The following is an 18,989-nucleotide window of genomic DNA, read 5'->3' as shown; positions in this document are numbered from 1 at the left end:
ACACGTCTGGTTGACAGATCTTGCTCTCCTGGCTGGGGGTCACGTTCGTTCATTGTGGTGCTTGCTGGCTGTAGCGCTCTGGGGCTTGCAGCTTCACTGGGCAGCTCACGTGTACCTGGCTCGGTGCTCACACTCCGTTACTACAGAGTTGCTGGGACCACGCGTGGCACATGGCATCAAAGCCTTGGCCTCTTGGCTTGCAAGATAGCACTTCAGCCACCGAGTCATTCCAGGCCCTGCTGAGAGTTTTCGTTCTGAATGGTGGTTGAATTTTACCAAATACTTTCCTCGCATTTATTGAGATGATGAGTGGTTTGCCTGATTTTCCAATATGCAGTCATCCTTTTCTCCCTGAAATAAATCCCAGTTGTTTTATCCTTTTAATATGTTACTGATTTTCACTGTTTTTGTTTTGTTTTGTGGCCACACCTGGCAAGGCCCAAGAGTTACTCCTGGCTCTGCACTCAGGAATTACTTCTGGTGGTGCTCTGGGGACTATATGGGATGCTGGGGATTGAACCAGAATAGGCTGAGTGCAACAGCAAATACCCTACCCACTGGTCTATAGCCCTGCCCCTAATTTTTCGTTTGTTTGTTTGTTTTGATACAATGTTTTCACATGAGCAGGAGAGAGAGTTCAACAGGCCTCATGCATGCATGCATTTCCACTTTTGGAAAGGTTCGTGTTTCATCATTAAGTATGTTTTATTTTCATACATGCTGTGTTTTTTCAAGTGAGACAGTTTCCTTCCTATTCTTAGTTTTAACCCTTCCCTTCCCTTTGATGCTGCTCTTGTTGAAGTGATCAGGTTCAAACCCTGGCACTGCATGGTCTGGGAGAGATTCTATAGGGGTTAAGCGCTTGCCTTGCATGTAGTTGACACTAGTTTGATCCCCAGGACCACATCTATTCCCAGAGCATCAGTAGGAGTGATCCATGAGCACAGAGCCTGGAAAAAAGTCCTGAGCACTGCTTGGTTTACAAAACAAAACAACAATAAACAAAAACCCCCAAACTTTTTCATATTGGGGCCATAAACTTGCACAGCAGGCATTCTAAGCACCTGCTCTGTTCTCCCAAGCCCAGAGCTGTTTTTTTTTTTGTTTTTTTTTAAATTTAATTAATTAATTTATTTATTGAATCACTGTGGGAAAGGTTACAAAGCTTTCAGGTTTAGGTCTCAGTCATGCAAATATCAAGCACATTTCCCTTTACCAATACTTATTTTTTACCATGAAGAACCCCAATAAAACCCCACCCCCCACCCCTCCCAGTCCCTGTGAGGCAGATGAATTCTAGTTAACACTCTATCTGCTTTGATTAGATTCATTGTTTCAATAAAAGATTCACCACTATTATTTAGAGTTTACCCCCCCCCCCAATCAGACATGCTGAAAAAGCATTGTGAAGTGATTTGCTTTCTACAGCTGGGTTCAAGAATTAAATGTTGGTTTTGGATTTCTGCTATTTTACTTATTGACCCTGGAAGTATTTCTACTGAAAGTCAGATAGTTAAGAAATTGGTTTCTGTGCTCTGGAGTCGTGGCCGTGCTGGAGAGCCGCTAGTGGGGGGCAACTGGTGGCCTTGGTAGGGCGTGAAGGGCGGACCGAAACGCCCCCCTTCCCATGAGGTTTTAGTCATCCCCACACCCCCAGCTCATACCTGCTGTCCACGAGGCTCCCATGCAGCCACCATCTTTCTTTCCAGAGAGGAGAGGGCGACTGGGGCAACACCCTTTCCCCTCCGGACAGACATGATGGCGTGGATTAACGCATAGTCCGTACACTTTTCTGCTCCAAGCTGCCAGGTTCTGCATTAAGTCCTTGTGCTTCTGGGGCCATGGCTGTGCTGGAGAGCCGCTCGTGGGGGGGGGGGGGCAACTGGTGACCTCGGTAGGGCGTGAAGGACGGACTGGAACGCCCCCCTTCCCATGAGGTTTTAGTCGCCCCCACACCCCCAGCTCATACCTGCTGTCCTAGCTGTCCTTTTTATGGGCTATTTCCTTGTATTTTTTTTTTTTAGGAAGACAGTAAAGAAGCGAGTGTTTACTAGTTGGTATCAGAAGATGTTTCAGCATCAAGAAAACCGTTTGACAGAGAGAATGGTAAGTAAATTTCCTAAGTAAGGTACTTAGGACAGTGGTCCCTGTCGCAGATCTATGCACTTCCTGTCTTTCCTCCTCATGGTGCCACCTAGAACCTAGACTCACAGCCGGTGGTGCTCAGGATTTGTTTCTGGCTCTGTACTCAGGGATCACTGCTGGCAGGCTCTGGGGACCATATGGGGCCCCCAGGATCCAACCCGGGTTCTGTGTGCAAAGCAGTTTCTCTCCTTAATGTCCTATCACTCCCGCCCCTGTTTTCTTCCCCTTATCCTGCTGGAGGCCATCCTTCATGCAGAGCGGCAGCTTCTCCAAAGGTCCTGGTGCATGTGGCACCAGCAGACAGTGGCACGACAGTGGCAAGCTGTGGCCTGCACCCATCACTGCCGCGGGCAGCTCAGGAAGGCTTTCAGCATCTGGACAGAGAGTGCCCGAGGGCTCAGCACAGAGTGAGTGGCTGGTTCTGCCTTGGGAGCTTTTTCCTTCTCTAAATTGCAATGACCCAAATAATAGCTGCATGAGCAAGTACCTTTCTGGAGGGCCATTCTGGCTAAGACTCTAGTTTGAAGTTGCAGAAATTCAGCCCGAAACAGTCTCCACAAAATCAGGGCTGCTGGATCCTGGGCGTCCTGGGGACAGACATGCTCTGTGGGCAGAGATCCTGTCATCGACCATATCCTGCACACTGGTCGGGAACCAGTTGGAGTTACGGGGTCAGGGGCTGGTGGTGGCAGTTCTTAATCACATCACATGGTTGGGGATGGTGGGTCAGGGAAGACAGTCTCTGTAGATATGACCCTGCTTTGGCGTCATTCTGTATCCTGTAGCTATGCCCCATGCACCTCCCAACCCGACAAGTTCTTTTTAAGCTCCTCAAGCACATGCCTAGACCTCGCTGGTACATGAGGCCTATTAAGTTGTTTGCAAACAGCTAATGACCTGGGTGCTCTTCTGCGGGGGAACCATATGGTAGCTCTCCAGAGAGGGACCGACTCCCCTTGGTTTGAGAATCACTGGGAAGAGCTGTAAAGAAAGACCCATGGAGACAGAGGGAGGTGGGCTCTGGCTGTCTCCACAGGAAGATGGGCTGCATGCTGGCTGCGGAATTCCACTCAGCACGACTCATCCATTGGGCCTGGAACAGATGGAGGGAGGTAAGGCCTGGAATGGGCACCACCTGCCCGTGGCATGCAGCCAGGGGGAGCTGTGTGCCAACATGACTCAGAGCACAGATGGGGCCTGCGCAGCCCCCTGGAAGCCACCACCTGCCTGCCCCGTAGGTAGGGAGAGGCCAGATGCAGCATACGGAAGTGCTGATCGAGCCTGGGAGTCCCTTGTTAGGTGCTGGTCTGTTCTTACCCGAACCTGATCTCTAATTCCTGGCCGGTGGGGCCAGAAAGATGGCCCAGTGGGCTGAGCACATGCTTTGCATGCAGGAGGCCTGGGCTCAGTCTCTGGAACACCTCGAGGGGTGGCCCTCAAACCCAGAAACTAAGTTAATTAAATAAAATTCCTGATGTAACTATGTGTAGGAGCCTGTAAAGATGTTGAAGCCCCCGACCCCCACCAAAAAAAAAAGTTCAGAAGATAGTCTGATGCTGAGGCCGGGGCTCAATTCCTGGTACTGCCAAGAGCCATCCCTGAGCAGGGCCAGGAGTAGCCCCCAGGTGCCAGGAGTAGCCTCCAGGCATGACCCCCAAACACAAGATGTTGTTTTTCTTTCTAATATAACATTGCTCATTGCTGTGCTGGAGCGATAGTTCACACTTGCCTTGTATGTGGATGGCCTGTGTTTGATGCCAGGCATCCCAGCATCGCCAGGGATGATTCCTGAGTGCAGAGGCAGGAGTAACCCTGAGTATCACTGGGTATGCCCCCCAAAACACACAAAATAACCCCCCAAATAATAGAAATAGATCATTCGTCGTAAATTAGGCACTTGTTTCTCCTTCCTTCCTTCCTTCCTTCCTTCCTTCCTTCCTTCCTTCCTCCCTCCCTCCCTTCCTCTTGTCCGTCCCTCCCTCCCTCCCTCCCTCCCTTCCTTCCTTCCTTCCTTCCTTCCTCCCTCCCTTCCTCTTGTCCGTCCCTCCCTCCCTCCCTTCCTTCCTTCCTTCCTTCCTTCCTTCCTTCCTTCCTTCCTTCCTCCCTCCCTTCCTCTTGTCCGTCCCTCCCTCCCTCCCTCCCTTCCTTCCTTCCTTCCTTCCTTCCTCCCTTCCTTCCTTCCTCCCTCCCTCCCTTCCTCCTGTCCCTCCCTCCCTCCCTTCCTTCCTTCCTTCCTTCCTTCCTTCCTTCCTTCCTCCCATCCTCCCTCCCTCCCTTCCTCCTGTCCCTCCCTTCCTTCCTTCCTTCCTTCCTTCCTTCTTTCCTTCTTTCCTTCCATCCTCCCTTCCTCCCTCCCTCCCTCCCTTCCTTCCTTCCTTCCTTCCTTCCTTCCTTCCTTCCTTCCTTCCTTCCTTCCTCCCATCCTCCCTCCCTCCCTTCCTCCTGTCCCTCCCTTCCTTCCTTCCTTCCTTCCTTCCTTCTTTCCTTCTTTCCTTCCATCCTCCCTTCCTCCCTCCCTCCCTCCTGTCCCTCCCTCCCTCCCTCCCTCCCTCCCTCCCTCCCTCCCTCCCTTCCTTCCTCCCTTCCTTCCTTCCTTCTTTCCTTCCTTCCATCCTCCCTTTCTCCCTCCCTCCCTCCCTCCCTCCCTCCCTCCTTCCCTCCCTTCCTTCCTTCCTTCCTTCCTTCCTTCCTTCCTTCCTTCTTCCCAGCACTCCCTCCCTACCTCCTTTCCTCTCTCCCTCTGTCCTTTCTTCCTCTGTTCACACCCAGCAGTACTTAGGCGGGTTCAGTCCTGGCCTGATGCTCAGGGGTCATTCCTGGCAGTGCTGGGGCGGTGTGTAAGGCAGGCGCCCAGCCTGCTGTACTTTCTCTCTGTCTCTTTCTCCTTTTTGACCTTCACAAACTCCCTGAGAGGTACCTAGTCAGGAGCAGGGAAGCCGGGCCTCCCAGGTCCAGGACCTTTCCGAGCTCATCCAGAGAATAAGTGGAGGCCCAGTGGTCACTCCTCGTCCGTGACCTCCCGGTCCTGTGGCTGACCCTCTCCTCCATCCACAGTGCTTGGCCCTGCGGGGCACAGAGTGGCAGAAGCGGCTTCGAGCTGAGCTGCATTACCAACACGCCCTGCAGCGCAAGGCGCTCCACGCCTGGGGGGTAGGCAGTGTTGGGGGGCGGGGTGGGGGTGGGGTGCTAAGGGCTTGCTTTCCCCTCCTTCTTCTCCTGCCCCAAACCAAGCTGGCCCAAGCTCTGCTTCAGTGGGGCAAGCGCCCGGCCAGCACGGGAGGGCTTCGATCCTGCACCTCAAAATGAAGACATGTGGGGCTGGAGAGATAGCACAGTGGGTAGGGCATTTGCCTTGCATGCGACCGACCCGGGTTCGATTCCCAGCATCCCATATGGTCCCCTGAGCACCGCCAGGAGTAACTCCTGAGTGCAGGAGCCAGGAGGAACCCCTGTGCATCGCCGGGTGTGACCCAAAAAGCAAAAAAAAAAAAAAAAAAAAGGAAGACATGTACAGTCTGGGGGTGCCAGTGTCCCGATCAGAGTGGCCCTTTGTGGGCTCAGCCACCGCCAGACTCACTGTCCTCTCCCTCTTGTCGGGCTGCGCTCTCCTCACCCTCAGCGCCGGGGACCCCGGGCTTCTCCACCCCTGCTTGCGGGTGGGGCTGCGTGGGCCGAGGGTCTCCAGTCCTCCTATCTCTGCAGATCTACCAGCAGAGGCTGCAGCGCATCCTCTGGAAGGTGGCGGCCATCGAGCATCGGCGCGAGAGGCAGCTGCTGAGGTGAGTGTCCCCAGTGTCTCCCGGCCCCCAGTACCAGGTGGGCCCAAGAGCCCTTCGCGCTGCCTGCTGCCATGGCGGGGTTTGGGCTTTCCTGCGGCAGAAGGCGCTTCAGTCTGCAGTGGCCCCTTCAACTGCCCGCAGCCCTTGCTGAAGCGCTCACTGGTTCCAGCGAGACCCCGCTGCTGTCCCGTTGGGCCCTTCCCCTCCCTGCAGAGGCCTCTCCCACACCAAAAGCGATGTTTTTTGTTTGGTTTGGTCTCCTCTTCCTCCTCCTCCTCCTTCTCCTCCTCCTCCTCCTCCTCCTCCTCCTCTTCCTCCTCTTCCTCCTCCTCCTCCATCTCCTCCTCCTCCTCCTCGTTTTTCTCCTCCTCCTCCTCCTCCTTCCCCCTCCTCCCCTCTCCTCCCTCTCCCCCTCCCCCTCCCCCTCCCCCCTTCTTCTTCCTTCTTTTTCGTGTGTGTGTGTGTGTGTGTGTGTGTGTGTGTGTGTGTGTATGTGTATGTGTATGTATGTATTGGTACCAGGTGTTTGGGCATAAACCCTGAGCTTCCTCTCTCATTCCTTTGTGGACCTCAAACACTTCCAAGCCTGTTCAGGTTTCTGCGAAATGCTCATCCAGTCAGGGATGTGGCTCAGTGGTAGGACACAGGCCTTACATGCCTGAATTTCATCCCTGGAACACAAAAATTGTAAGGGGCCTGAAACATAGTCCAGTGGGCAGGGCACTTGCCTTGCAGGCAGCCAACCTGGGTTTAATCCCCAGCACCCCAAATGGTCTTCCAAGGCCCTCCAGGAGTGATCCCAGAGCAGAAGAGAGACCTGAACACTGAGTGTCCCCCCAAAAAAAATTGCAAGTGAAAAATAAATAGATGAAGTGCTCATCCAGCTCCCTGAATGAACGGCGGTGAGCGCTGTGCTGAGATCTGGCTGCTTCTCCTGCTTCTCTCTCTGGACTTTCTTATCTAGGTGGGGTCACCAATATCCCCGTGGCCTGTTATGGTTCTGTCTCCCCTGTAACATGTTGCCGCAAGCATAGGCAGAGGGGCCCCTGGTAATGAGTTTTCTCGTTTCTGGGTGGTACCCCATTTGATCCATCTCCAAAGAGCTCACTCTGCGTCTTTGAGGTGGGGTCTGGCTTCTGGGCAGTGTCAAGGCTGTTGACTAGGGAATTTGTTCAGACCACACTTTGGTTTTATTACTCCAATTTTGTTTTTTGTTTTGTTTTGTTTTTGTCTTTGAGTCATACCTGACTCTGCACTCAGGGATCACTCTTGCTGGTGATTCCGGGGGCCATATAGGATGCTGGAGGTTGAACCAGGGTCTGCTGCACGCAAGGCAAATGCCCTCCCCACTGTGCTATCACGCAAGCCCCTGGCTTTATTAATAGAGGGAAAACCCCTTCCTGGGCCCCCTCTGTCTGGTGGCTGGCAGTTATGTGAACACCTGTGGGTGCGGTGTTGGGTCCTGTTCGCTGCAGTATCCCGTGCGTTGCCCCAGTGACTGGCCAGAGCCGGCCCTCGGGAGCATGAACATGGCTGAATAAAAACAGCAGGAGCAGGGGTCCCTGATTCCGGCAAGTCCTGCTGGTGACTCAGGCTGTCTCCTCACGCTGGCGTCACCCTCACTCCTTGGCCCTTGTGTCTGCAGAGCCGTGTTACATCGCTGGAGAGAGAACACCCAGGCCCGCGTGGAAGAGGCAAGGAAGGCCTCCCGAGCCACAGCCCACTACGAAAGGGCTCTGTGTTCCAAGGTGAGGACCAGGGAAGGGTGACTAGCGCCACTCAGGGGTTGGGTACCAGGATCAGTTTTCCTTTAATACTTTATTTGAACACCATGGCTAGCAGTGCTGTTCATGATACAGGTGTTATGGGTTTTCACTGTTCCAACCCCAGTCCCAGCGACCCTCTCTCCACCATTGTCCCCATTTCCCCAACCACCCCGCGAGCCTGCCCCTTTAGCAGATACATAATAATTTGTTCTATGTTGCTTGTAACAACCAAATGGCCAAAGGAGCCGTCAAAAATATTTCAATAAGGTGCCAGAGTGATAGTGATAGTGATAGTACAGCGGGTAGGGTGTTTGCCTTGCACGTGGCCGACCCGGGTTCCATCCCCGGCATCCCATATGGTCCCCCACGCACTGCCAGAGTAATTCCTGAGTGCAGAGCCAGGAGTAACCCCTGAGCATTGCTGGGTGTGATCCACAAAGAAAAAACAAGGGGCTGGAGCAATAGCACAGTGGGTAGGCGTTTACCTTGCACGGGGCTGACCCGACTTCGATCCCCAGCATCCCATATGGTCCCCTGAGCACTGCCAGGAGTAATTCCTGAGTGCATGAGCCAGGAGTAACCCCTGTGCATTGCCGGGTGTGACCCAGAAAGAAAAAAAAATTTCAATAAAAGAAAATATGTGAAAATTGTTGTATCTCACTTAGGGGTTAAATTCTAGTCTAAGGATTTATTAAGCTGTTCGTTGCTTGTTGAGCCGTTTGTGTTGTTTCTGTTCACTGAGTTTCCCACCTGATTTGTTCTGCTCTTATGGAACTGCAGTACTGTGAGATTTGGAGGTGTCGCACAGCTGCTTATGCAGCCATACAGTCCAGAAACTTCGGGATCTGTAGAACTGGGATGAGTTGGCCTGGCAGAAGCTGGGGGCGGGGGAGGTGTGGGTATGGCTCCCAGTCGGGTTGGGGGGAGGCTGCCTGCCCTGACTCTGAGAAGACCCCAGAGTTCTCAGCCCAACTTCAGAGCCCCGGGGTTTTCATGTGGTTTGATATCTCGGCAGAGACTCTTAATGAAGCCATGGAGTGGGGCTCTTGGCGCGGCGGCAGCAGTGGTATATGGGTGTGGCTTCCAGGGCTCCAGCGGGATGGGGACTCAGCCTTCCCTCTCCCAAGGTGGGGACAGAGATTTGAACTGAACTAAGAACCGAGACAGGGAGAGGCTGGAGCGATATTACAGTGGGTAGGGCGTTTGCCTTGCACGCAGCCGACCCAGCATCCCATATGGTCCCCCGAGCCTGGCAGGAGTAATTTCCTGAGCACAAAGCCAGGAGTAACCCCAGAGCATCCCCATGCGGCCCAACAAAACAAAGCAAAAAAAGGAACCGAGATAAGGCAATGACTCTCCTCGAGTAGACTGACAGCCTTGGGAGCAGGATGGACAGGCAGTGGACAGACAGATGGTCAAGACACCAATGTCCATTAAAAGAAAAGCGGCACCCACTGAGCGAACAGGTTCTGCCGGAACCAGTATCAAGCTGACCGACAGAACTTTCCCACTGGACCCAACCTTGTAAGTCTCCATGCTTTTGCTTCCTCCTGTGTCAGAGGATTGATTGTTCCTGCTTGTCGGCCTCGCAGGTTTCATAACCACTGAAGCTCCTGGAAAGCATAGAGCATCCAGGAATGAGAAGTCACTCACCGGTCATCGTTTAGGGACAGGGTCCCAAAGTGTCATGGTGGTTGGGGGGAGGGACAGGGTGCAGCTCAGGGTTGAAAATGTATTATAGGAGGGGATTCAAACAGATGACAGGGCCAGGCATGGGACTCGGTAGACACACACTTCTCACATGAGACGTCCCAGGTCTGGCTCCAGCGCTCCAAACGCCACTTGAAATAACAGGAAATCCTCAAACTCAGGGCCGTTCCCAGAGAAGAGTTTGCCAGGAGCCCTGAGCAGCAGACCCAGCAGCTGGAGCGTGGTAGTGGTGGCTGCATGGCGGTAACCTGGGTAACCCAGTGGTGCTCACCAGCTGTGTGCTCAGGGGATCTCACAACAGTGCTCAGGGGTACTGTGGTGCTGGGAATTGAACCTGGGCGCCCTGCATGCTTTGTCGGGGCTAAGCCCATTGAACTTAGCACTGTCCGTGGCAGTAACTTTGCCTCTCCCCTCACATGGAATGATGATGTGTGATGGATCACATGTGGTTGGTTCCCAGGCCACCTCCCAGACTAGTTCGTGTGTGTCCCCACTAGAAGGAGGGTCAGGATTCTGCTTAGCTGCAGGGCTCAGGAGGAGGAGGAGGCGGCCTTTGGATGGGGGTGGGGGGGAGGTGGGAGTCTGTGATTGTTGGGGGGGCAGATCCAGGGCTCAGACTGGTTGACATCTTTGTGAAGCGTTTTGTTTCAGTAACTGCGCCTCATTCATGGAAGGGTGTGTTATGTGTGGCACTTGAAGGTAATACTGGAGTCAGGATTTGGGACTGGGGTTTGGGCCATACCCAGCAATGCTCAGTGGTTACTCCTGGCTCTACACTCAGGAATCACTCCTGGTGGTGCTCAGGGGACCGAACGGGATGATGGGAATCAAACACTGATTGGGCACGTGCAAGGTAATGGCCCTACCTGCTGTACTATCTCTGGCCCCTAGAATGTACAGGGATTAGGGCACTTGTGTTGCACATGGCCTGCCAGGTTTGATCCCCAGCACCCTATATGAGCACTGAGCACTGAGCACTCCTGGGTATGCTTCCCCATCACCTCCCCCTCAGAATGTCCTGAGATATTGGCCTTTCTGCGGGCGCGCTAGACGTCCTGGCCGTTTTCCTGTGGTCTGCGTGAAAACAGGAGCTTCCTAAAACAGGAGTCTAGCATGTGGTCTCATTCCATATGGAACTGGCCAGTGGACTGGAGTGTCCCCAGGATGTCACGGTGTGACCACCTCCCCGTTGTTTGTCTGACCTGTAGGTCCTGGTCCTGTGGCGGGAGGCCGTGTCCATACAGATATACAACCGCCAGCAGGAGGACTATGCCGTCAGGGAGGCCCAGAAGGTTCTGGAGAGGGGTAAGCTCAGCTCCCGGAAGCAAGTGCTGTGGAAGGGAGGATTGTGTAGGCCGCAGTCCCCGTGGGGTGGGAGGGTGGCTGGCTTCAGGGGCTCCTGCTGGGCGCTGCATGGGAGTGGACGCGGGCCCGGCAGTGAGGAATCCAGCGCAGCTTCTCCTTAGAATAAATGCCGACCCAAATGAAGCGAAGGGAAATGGTCAGGTCCACCCCTAGCTCCCCGTCACTCCAGGCCCAGGAGCAGAGGTGGGAGCTTGAAGTAACAGGTATACCAGCTGCTTCCCTGAGAGTCAGGGGGTGGCCAGCAGCCGAGGGGCGGCCCTGGGATCTTTCTGCATCACGAATAGACTTGGAGACCTTGCGACAGAGACACCATCCTCTACGCTGGACAGTAAATAGCTACAGCACTTAATTAAGGCCTGCAGCTATCAGGCACACCCTGACAATCAAAGGGTGGGTTTGGCTGGGGTGGGGGGTGGGGGAAGACCCGAGAGCCAGGGTCACCTTGATGGAGTGTTCCTGTGCAGATCAGACACTCCTGGTTTCTTCCTCTGGAGTAGGAAGTCACTGGGGCTGGAGAGATCGTACAGGGAATAAGCCACTCACGGGTGACCCGGTTCCATCCCTGGCACTACTTACGGTCACCCCAGCACCACCAGGACTCACCCTTAAGTAGTACCGGGTAGGGCACAAAATCAAAAAGAGTGTGTCTGGGGGTGGGGAGGGAGGGGGGGGAGGGGGTAAAGGGGACTCAGAGTCCCTGCCTCTTGGGATGGATGGGACTTTTGTCAGTGTACCCGGCACTGCCCAGAGAGTGGCAGCACTCCGGGCGGGGGGCAGCAGTGCCAGGACCTGCCCTGTTGGAGGCCTCAGCTCAACCCTCCTTTGATGATCCTCAGAGACGCTTCTCTCAGGCCCAAGAAAGAAGTCAAAAGGAAGTAACTCAGCAGAAGTGCTTCCTCTCTCAAGAGAATGCCGTGACACAAAGACAAAACATAGGGTGCAGGGGGGTGGGGAGGGGAGGAGAGGTAACGCGGGGTTGGACTGGGGTTTGCCAACTCCCGTTCCAGCTCCAGCAAGGCCCTGAGCTCAGAGCAGGGTGTCACACTTAGCATTCCCAAGTGAGGCCCAGAGAATAGCTTCTTCCCAAACCGTGGAGTGTGACCCCCCACCAGCAGGGTCTGGGACCCACAGAAGAGGATCTCTCCCCCTCCCAGCTGGGTTCCCCGTGAAAGGAGCAGCTGCCTCTTCTCTGGCCGACCCGGGGGTTTCTTGTCCCTGTGCCAGGAGGCGGTGTCCGATGGTGACTTCCAGGACAGGGTTTGGGGGGTGCACACTTGCGCTCACTCTGGGCAGTCCTGACCAAACCTTACCCAGCCAGTGCCCTCAGCAGGTGCCCCAGAGCTGCCCTCTAGGGTCCATGTGGGCTGTCCCCCCCCCCCCCCCCGCAACGCTTGGCTCCCCTCCGTGTGGTTCTGAAGGGTCCCTCACCCTGCAGACCGTCTCCAGGGCTGGCTGAGGCGCTGGCGGGCCCGGGCACAGCAGAGGCTGCAGCTGGCACGTGCGGAGCAGCATCAGCGACGGTGGGCACTGCAGCGGGCCCTGGCCGCGTGGAAGGCCCACCACCGCCACTGTGCCAGGAGGAAGGTGAGGCCGGCGGGAGCCCCGGGGCCTTCTCCCACAACCACGGCGGCTCCCCACCGCCTGCAGTCCCCCCTGGGTGAACGGTGGCTCAGAAATCTCGTCTCCACAAACCCTGGCTTGTGGAACCGGAGTGCCCAGGGTCCCCTCCTGCCTGGGCCAGTGGCCCCTGGCTTCAGTGAGACTTGGGGGGAGGAGGGGTCTGAGGGCGGTGCCCGCTGTGGCTGCCCCCAGGAGGGCGGGCGCGGGTGCCAGGCTGCCTTCAGCAGCTCCCCCCTCGCGGGTTCTCCCCAGCACCTACGGAGCCTGAGCACCCAGCTGCTGGCCCGGACGCTCAGCCGCACCTGCTTGCACCAATGGAGACAACAGGTGGGGGCCCCCAGACACCCCTGCTTCCTTCTCGCCCCTCCCCTGCCTCCTGCAGCCACACGCCTGGTTCCAGCTTCCACCCCAGCCCCCCATCATTTCCTGGCCCCGCCAGTGTCTTCCCGCCTGTGATCTGTATGAGGCCGTGTCTTTCTTTGGTTTTGGTTTGGGGGGCCACGCCCAGCTGGGGGCTGGCGGACCAGGGTGCGGGGTGAAGCTGGGACTCCTGAGCTGCGAATCCTGAGCAGGCGCCCAGACCAAGCCTGTTGCTAAGCGTCACTCAGGAATGCATCAGGATAACAGCCAGGACTGAGGTCATTGCCAAGGCCTCGCTGGCGTGCGGGTGGGACTGCAGCTCGGCCTGCGGCCTGTGTCCCTCTTGCTCCCGGAGTGTGACACCAGGTGGTGTGTGGCTTTGTCCCTGGAGCAGCCCGTGGCCCTGTGCCCGCCGCTCTCCCCCACACCTCAGCCTCATCAGATCAGGTCTTGATCCATCGGCCTGGGCTGGCAGTGGGGGTGCTGGGGTGGGGGCCTGGGAGGTGACCATCGGGTCCTCGCCCCGTCCTGACCCACAGTTGGCGGCCAGGAGGCGGGAGCAGCAGGGCACGACGCGGGCACTGTGGTTCTGGGCCTTCTCACTGCAGGCGAAGGTAAGCGGGGTTTGGCACTGCTGGGGCCGGCTGCTGGGGAGGGGGGTCTCGCCACCTGGGGGCCTTCTGGGCCTCACCTCCACCTCGCCCCGGAGGTGTGGGCCGCGTGGCTGGACTTTGTGATGGAGAGGAGGAGGAAGAAGGCACGGCTGGAGCGCGCAGCCCAGGTCTACCACCAGCAGCTGCTTCAGGAGGGGGTCCCGCGTCTCCTGCGCTTTGCCGCCGGGATGAAGGCTCAGCGGCAGCGGTTGCACGCCCAGCAGCAGGCCCAGGTGGGTCTGGAGTGCCCCGTGGTGCTGTGGGATGCGGGGGACCCTCACTCCCTCACCGAGTCGGTTGCAGGCGGCGCACAGTCTCCAGCGGGCGGTCCGGCGCTGCGCCATGGTCTGGAAGCACAAGGTGCTGGGTCGGCCACAGCCCCCCGCACCTGCCCTGCCCAGAAGAGTGACTTTCGAGGAAACCTCTCTCCACCCCCTCTCTGCTGGGGATGCTGCCACCTCGGAGACCAAGAGGCCACGAGCTCTCCAGGAGCCTTGGGGGACGCCTGGCAGCCTCAACCTGGCTGCCATGGACCCTCCGCATCTGGAGCTGTGAGTTGCCCGTCCCTGGCTTTTTCCTGCTCGTCCCCTTGTTGGCCTCTTCAAGAGGGTGATGCCTCCAGCAGGATCCTGGCCAGAGGCAGCCCAGCCTTGGCCCCTCCTGACCAGGCCCCTGGCCCTCTTTCTCCTCCCAGGATGGTCTCCTCTAAGCCTGCCTATCCCTCACTCTCTCATTCTGAGCCCCCAGAGCCATCAGCACGTGATGGGCAGGGATGCTGGGGGCCCGGAAGTCTGGGTAGAGGCCCGCCAGCCTTCCTGAGGAGCAGGCCTGCTTCTTTCCAGCAATGTTGCCCGCTCATCCAGGAAGCAGCCACGACGCCCACCCTTCTTGCTGGAGCCTGGGCAGAGCCAGAGGTCCTTGGGAAGCAGCATCCTCAGGGGACAGAGGTGGGTCAGGGGGCCCTGAGTGGGTGGTCCCATTTCCCTTCTTGCTTCTCAGATACTGTGGTCGGACCAACTCCTGCCTTGTCCTTCTTCAGGCCTGAGAAGCTTCAGGAGTGTGGCTTTGAACTGGCTAGGCCAGCGGGTTCTTCCCCGACCAGGCGCTTCCCGGCAAAGGCTCAGACACCACTGGTCACAGGCAGCCCGCAGTCCACAGCCTGCTCGACTTTCCGTGACCCACAGCTCGTTCCCGCAGCCAGTGGTGGCCTAGAGCTGCTGCCCCCTTCCTCCAGGCCAGGCAGGGCAGAAGCACCTGCCAGGGTAAGTCGTCTCAGGTCACCTGGGGCCCCGGGCACTCAGCGCAGCGGCTACAGCTGTCCCACCCGTTGCGGGAGCACTCCCAGCTCAGGAGCCCAACGAGGCCGCTCATTCACCCCACATGAGGAGGAGCTTGCTCAGGCTCTGGGACCAAGAGCCTGGCACAGGCCCTGCTCACGTAGCCGATTTTCAACTGGTAGAGAAAGGAAGTGACTGTAGATCACTGGCGGGTGTGTGTATGTGTGTGTGTGTCACCTGGTGTGTTTGGTGTGTGTCTGTCCCCTGGTGTGTTTGTGGTGCATGTGTTTTGTGTGTGTGGCTGTCCTATGGAGTGTGTTACCTGGTGTGTGTGTCTCCTGGTTTGTGTGTCTGTCTCCTGGGGTATGTTTTGTGTGTGTCTGTGTGTCCCCTGGAGTGATTGTGTCTGTGCCCTGGTGGCCTGCTGGACACGGAAGAGCAGGAGGTTGTGTAGCACAGGTGGTCACTGCGATTCCACCTACCAGGCAGGAGACTGTGGGCAGGACCCATTGTGGGAAATGACCAGGCAGGACTTCCTTCGGTGGGTTTGATGAAATGGGGAAGAAATAAGTCCAGGATGATTTTTAGAATTCTTGCTTGAGTAACTCAGTAATGAATTCGTTTACTGAAAGAGGGAAGATGGGGGATTGGAGGCGCTTTTGGGTGAAGCCTGAAGAGTTGGTCTTAAGTGTATCAACTGAGATAAAGCAGGACTGTGCGCTCCCTTCTGGGAAGAGGTGAGGGATGGGGCCACGGGCGGAGGGGCGTAGCTGAAGTGAATGAGAGCCCCTTAGAAACAGCTGATGGAAACCTGAAGGTGCTGAGGCCAAGTACGGGCCACCCCTAAGAGCTGGTACCTTGGTGGGCTGTCGCGGGAAGGGTAGGAAGGAGCCACTTCCTGAGAACATGACTGCTGGGCTCTGGCCACCAAATAGAAGGGCATTGGCTCAGCTCAGAGAACGTGTGCGAGCTTGTCGATTTGAGAAGAGGGGTACTAAGGTCAGTAACACTTTTTTGGTTGGTTTGGGTCATACCCAGCTGTGCTCAGGGCTCAGTGCTTACTCCTGGCTCTGTGCTCAGGGATCACAACTGGCAGTGCTCAGGGGACCGTATGGGGTGCTGGGGATTGAACTCGGGTCGACCATGTACAGACAGGAGGAGCCTTACCCTGTTTTTATCTCTGGCCCAAGGTCAGTTTACTTACAAGGTCAGGCCATTCTGCTCCAGGCCCTCGTGGAGAGCACTTGGAGGGGAGGGGGGAATGCCCTTTGGATTGGTCAGGGGTTTTTCTCCATCTGTGCTGGGGCTGGGGAGTAGGTGAGCAGGCACAGCAGGTGCCAGGAACCCCAGCCCTAGGTCTGGGGCCTTGCCTGGCCCCACCCAGTGCTTCCTCCAGGCTTCCCTGTTCAGCGTCCCCCACTTTCTTTACAGGAGTCGGCATGGCCAATCACCCCCGGACTTAGACCCCAGGCTCCCTCATCCCTGATGAGTGCTCCTGACCCCCACCTGCTCCTCCCTGGGGACTTCACAGGCACAAGCCTGGGGCCTGGCTCAGAAACTGTGGGGTTGTGTCTGGGGCCCGCGGGCACTGCCAGCAGATGGGCTTCACCCAGCCCCTGGGATGCCGCCATTCCGCCTGGGCTCGGACAGGACCGTCAGGCTCAACCTATTGCCATCAGCCATCCTGACCTGGAAGCTGAGCTAGAGGGCATCCACCAGCAGCTGCGGCACTGCCAGATCACAAAGCAGAACCTCTGGTAAGTCTGGCAAGGGCCTCTACCACGGTGCATTCCTGGGCTGGGGTCCTCCACTCACGAGTGGCTCCTGAGGCCGCTCAGGATGGCCCGGGTCATGGCCATTCCTGGGGACAACAACAGGGAGAATGCGCTGAGCTTTGTTTTGCTTTGGGGCCACACCCAGCGATGTTCAGGGGTTACTCTGGACTCTGCATGCAGAAAATACTCCCGGTGGTGCTTGGGGCACCATATGGGATGTCGGGGATAGAACCCGGGTTGGCCGTATGCAAGGCAAACACCCCACCAACCGTACTATGGCTCTGACCCAAGCTGAGCTTTTTAACTTAAGCAGAGCCTGACTGGATGCACATGAGAAGCCAAGCCAGGAGCCGGGAAGATTGTGCAAAGGGCTGGAGAGATGCAGGAGTCCTGGGTTCGATCTCGGCACTGCTGGGAGCGATCCCCTCCCCATTCCCACCCCCGAAAAATATGTTCAGGTCAGGGTTCTAGCAGCCGCAACTGACATAGGACGTGGGAGGTGTGGAGGGGACAGGAGTGGCCTCCGGTGCATGTATCAGCCATGGTGTCCTGCTGGTGGGCCAAGCCCGAGCACCTGTCCTACGCCCAGGGACGGGACCGTCCACATGCAGCGCAACTGCAAAGCATCACGGAAAGCGCTTCCGGAGCGCGTCTGCCCTGAGCCACTCTGCCCAGGGAGACAGGGACCTTCTCCCTCCCGTCTTGCCTGCTCAGGTCCTACCAAAGACAAGCGCGCAGCCTGCGCAAGTGGCTGCAGCTGAGCCAGGAGGAGCCCAGAGCTGAGGAGCAGGAAGCAGAGCAGCTGGTACAGAAAGAGCTACAGGAGGTGAGCGCCCCTCATCGGAGGAGGGGTGAGTGGGCAGGGCTCTGCTCCCCCAGCTCATCACCCCACCCCGCCCCCAGGTAGAGCTGCAGATCGAGCACCTGGCGGCGGAACTGCAGGCCCAGCGCCAGCCCATCCGCGCTTGCATTGTCCGGGTGCAGGCCCTGTGGCAGGCGCTGTGCTAGACATCACCCCGGAACAGAACACAAAGCTGTAATGAGGTTTTTTCTTTTATTTCAAAATGTTGCAATTAAATGAATCACTGTTCAGAAGTCTCCCACTTTTCGTACAAAAATACTGTGCTACTGATACAGTTGAAAAAGTTCAAATGGCTTCTCCTGCAGGAGAAATTCACAGCGTCCCCAGGAAGCATGAAATCTGGCCCTGTCCCCACAATCAGTAGCCCCCCAGGACTGCATGCCTGTGTGCTGGGAACAGATTTTCTAGGCACTGGCCTCCTACATGGCTCCTGTCTCCTGCCTGAGCCCCTGAATCAATAGCAGCGTTTTCCACATTCCAGCTCTTTCCCCCGGGGCCACCATTCCCTGCCTGCCCCTTGCCCTCTGGACAGCCTCAGGGGCCCTGGTCATTGGTCAGATGCGCCGGCTCCAGCAAAGAACGCATCAGGGCCTGCCGACATCCACGTTGTTTATCGTCACCCCAGGAGGGGAGGAGATGGGCCGTCACACGGACGAGAAAGATGGGGTGCTCTGCTCCGAGGCGCGCACTGGCAGCCCGGGAACAGGGTGGTTGCAGTAAAGGCTGTGGCCAGCGGGGGAGGCGGTTTCACAGTTAGCGTCGGAAGGTGGCAGAGGCAAGGCCAGAAGCAGTGATGGGAGGAGCAGTGGGAAGACAAACACCGCTTCCCGCCTGCAACAGAAATCAAGACCCACTGGGCACTCCGCCACAAGATGCGCTTTATACAACACGTTAAAAATGTCTCCAAATGGATTCTGAAGTCACCCCAGCCTCCCTTTCTCTAGGACGGGAAGAGGGGGTGACAGAGGTCCAGGACAAGGTGGGGCTCTGACCACCTCCTTGTCTGCACCTCTGGGACAGCAGGAAGGAGTGACCCAGGCCTCGCCGGGTCGTGTTCCCCTCAGGAAACCCCTCCCACTCCTCTGGCCAAGCTCCCCCAGCCACCGCAGCCAGGGAAGAGGTTCTAGAGGGAGCCCAGAGCCTCCCCAAACCGGATTTTCTGTCCTGCTTGCAGCTTAAAGTCGAAGTCCTTGGGGGCCTCAAAGATGAGCACGATGGTGGAGCCCAGGTTGAACTCGCCCAGGTGCTCGCCCTTGCGCATGGGGATGCCCGTCTTGTTGGCGTGGCTCACGAAGCTGAAGTCGTTGTAGGATCCCTTGCTGTAGCGCGGGCTGTTCGTGTGCAGGTCCTGGGGGGAAGGGGGGGGACACAGAGCCGTGAATCTGGGTCCCTAGACCCTGGGCACGCCTCTGCTCATCCCAATCCAAATCCAGACGGGCAGGCTGGGCCCCGAGAACTCGGGGGAGCAGCTCAGCCGCCAAGCCTGCGTGCAGGCGTCTCCCCATGGCTACCCGCAGGGCCTCTGCTTGCACCGGGAAGCCTAACAGCCCCACCCATCGGCCTTACCTGGTCGAAGTAGATTCGGATGGAGCCCACGTTGGTGGCACCCACGGCTGTGAGCGAGAAGAAGCCGTGCTTCCAGTCGCCTGTCAGCACCACCCGCTCGTTGTGGCAGAA

At 57.1% G+C, this 18,989-nt stretch overlaps 2 protein-coding genes across 6 annotated transcripts in view; one reads left to right on the top strand and one right to left on the bottom strand.

Annotated features, from left to right (window-relative positions):
• The window catches only part of SFI1 (SFI1 centrin binding protein), a 98,620-nt gene extending 81,162 nt beyond the window's left edge, over window positions 1–17,458 (top strand). Inside the window, exons 16-32 of one of the 2 annotated variants that reach the window (XM_056116476.1) lie at window positions 2,025–2,106; window positions 2,386–2,552; window positions 3,182–3,257; window positions 5,200–5,295; window positions 5,848–5,924; window positions 7,570–7,672; window positions 10,609–10,705; window positions 12,201–12,349; window positions 12,638–12,712; window positions 13,285–13,359; window positions 13,455–13,631; window positions 13,702–13,949; window positions 14,241–14,345; window positions 14,438–14,660; window positions 16,107–16,432; window positions 17,165–17,276; window positions 17,354–17,458. In XM_056116476.1, the coding sequence (XP_055972451.1) occupies window positions 2,025–2,106; window positions 2,386–2,552; window positions 3,182–3,257; window positions 5,200–5,295; window positions 5,848–5,924; window positions 7,570–7,672; window positions 10,609–10,705; window positions 12,201–12,349; window positions 12,638–12,712; window positions 13,285–13,359; window positions 13,455–13,631; window positions 13,702–13,949; window positions 14,241–14,345; window positions 14,438–14,660; window positions 16,107–16,432; window positions 17,165–17,276; window positions 17,354–17,458 (2,293 nt within the window). The remainder of the gene's footprint in view (window positions 1–2,024; window positions 2,107–2,385; window positions 2,553–3,181; window positions 3,258–5,199; window positions 5,296–5,847; window positions 5,925–7,569; window positions 7,673–10,608; window positions 10,706–12,200; window positions 12,350–12,637; window positions 12,713–13,284; window positions 13,360–13,454; window positions 13,632–13,701; window positions 13,950–14,240; window positions 14,346–14,437; window positions 14,661–16,106; window positions 16,433–17,164; window positions 17,277–17,353) is intronic. The other variant, XM_056116477.1, reaches the window with a different exon arrangement.
• A 35-nt stretch (window positions 17,459–17,493) lies between these two features.
• The window catches only part of PISD (phosphatidylserine decarboxylase), a 37,654-nt gene continuing 36,158 nt past the window's right edge, over window positions 17,494–18,989 (bottom strand). For all 4 annotated transcript variants that reach the window (XM_056116479.1, XM_056116480.1, XM_056116478.1 and 1 more), the window contains exons 7-8: window positions 18,879–18,989; window positions 17,494–18,660 (exon numbers count right to left, since the gene is read on the bottom strand). The exon at window positions 18,879–18,989 is cut by the window's right edge and continues 50 nt beyond it. In XM_056116479.1, coding sequence (XP_055972454.1) covers window positions 18,436–18,660; window positions 18,879–18,989 — 336 coding nt within the window. In that variant the 3' untranslated portion in view covers window positions 17,494–18,435. The remainder of the gene's footprint in view (window positions 18,661–18,878) is intronic.

Source organism: Sorex fumeus, unplaced genomic scaffold (assembly GCF_029834395.1).
Source record: "Sorex fumeus unplaced genomic scaffold, SorFum_2.1 ptg000032l, whole genome shotgun sequence".
Taxonomy (NCBI): domain Eukaryota; kingdom Metazoa; phylum Chordata; class Mammalia; order Eulipotyphla; family Soricidae; genus Sorex; species Sorex fumeus.
The sequence above is the reverse complement of the archived record's forward strand: the minus strand, read 5'-3'. Positions and strand labels throughout refer to the sequence as shown.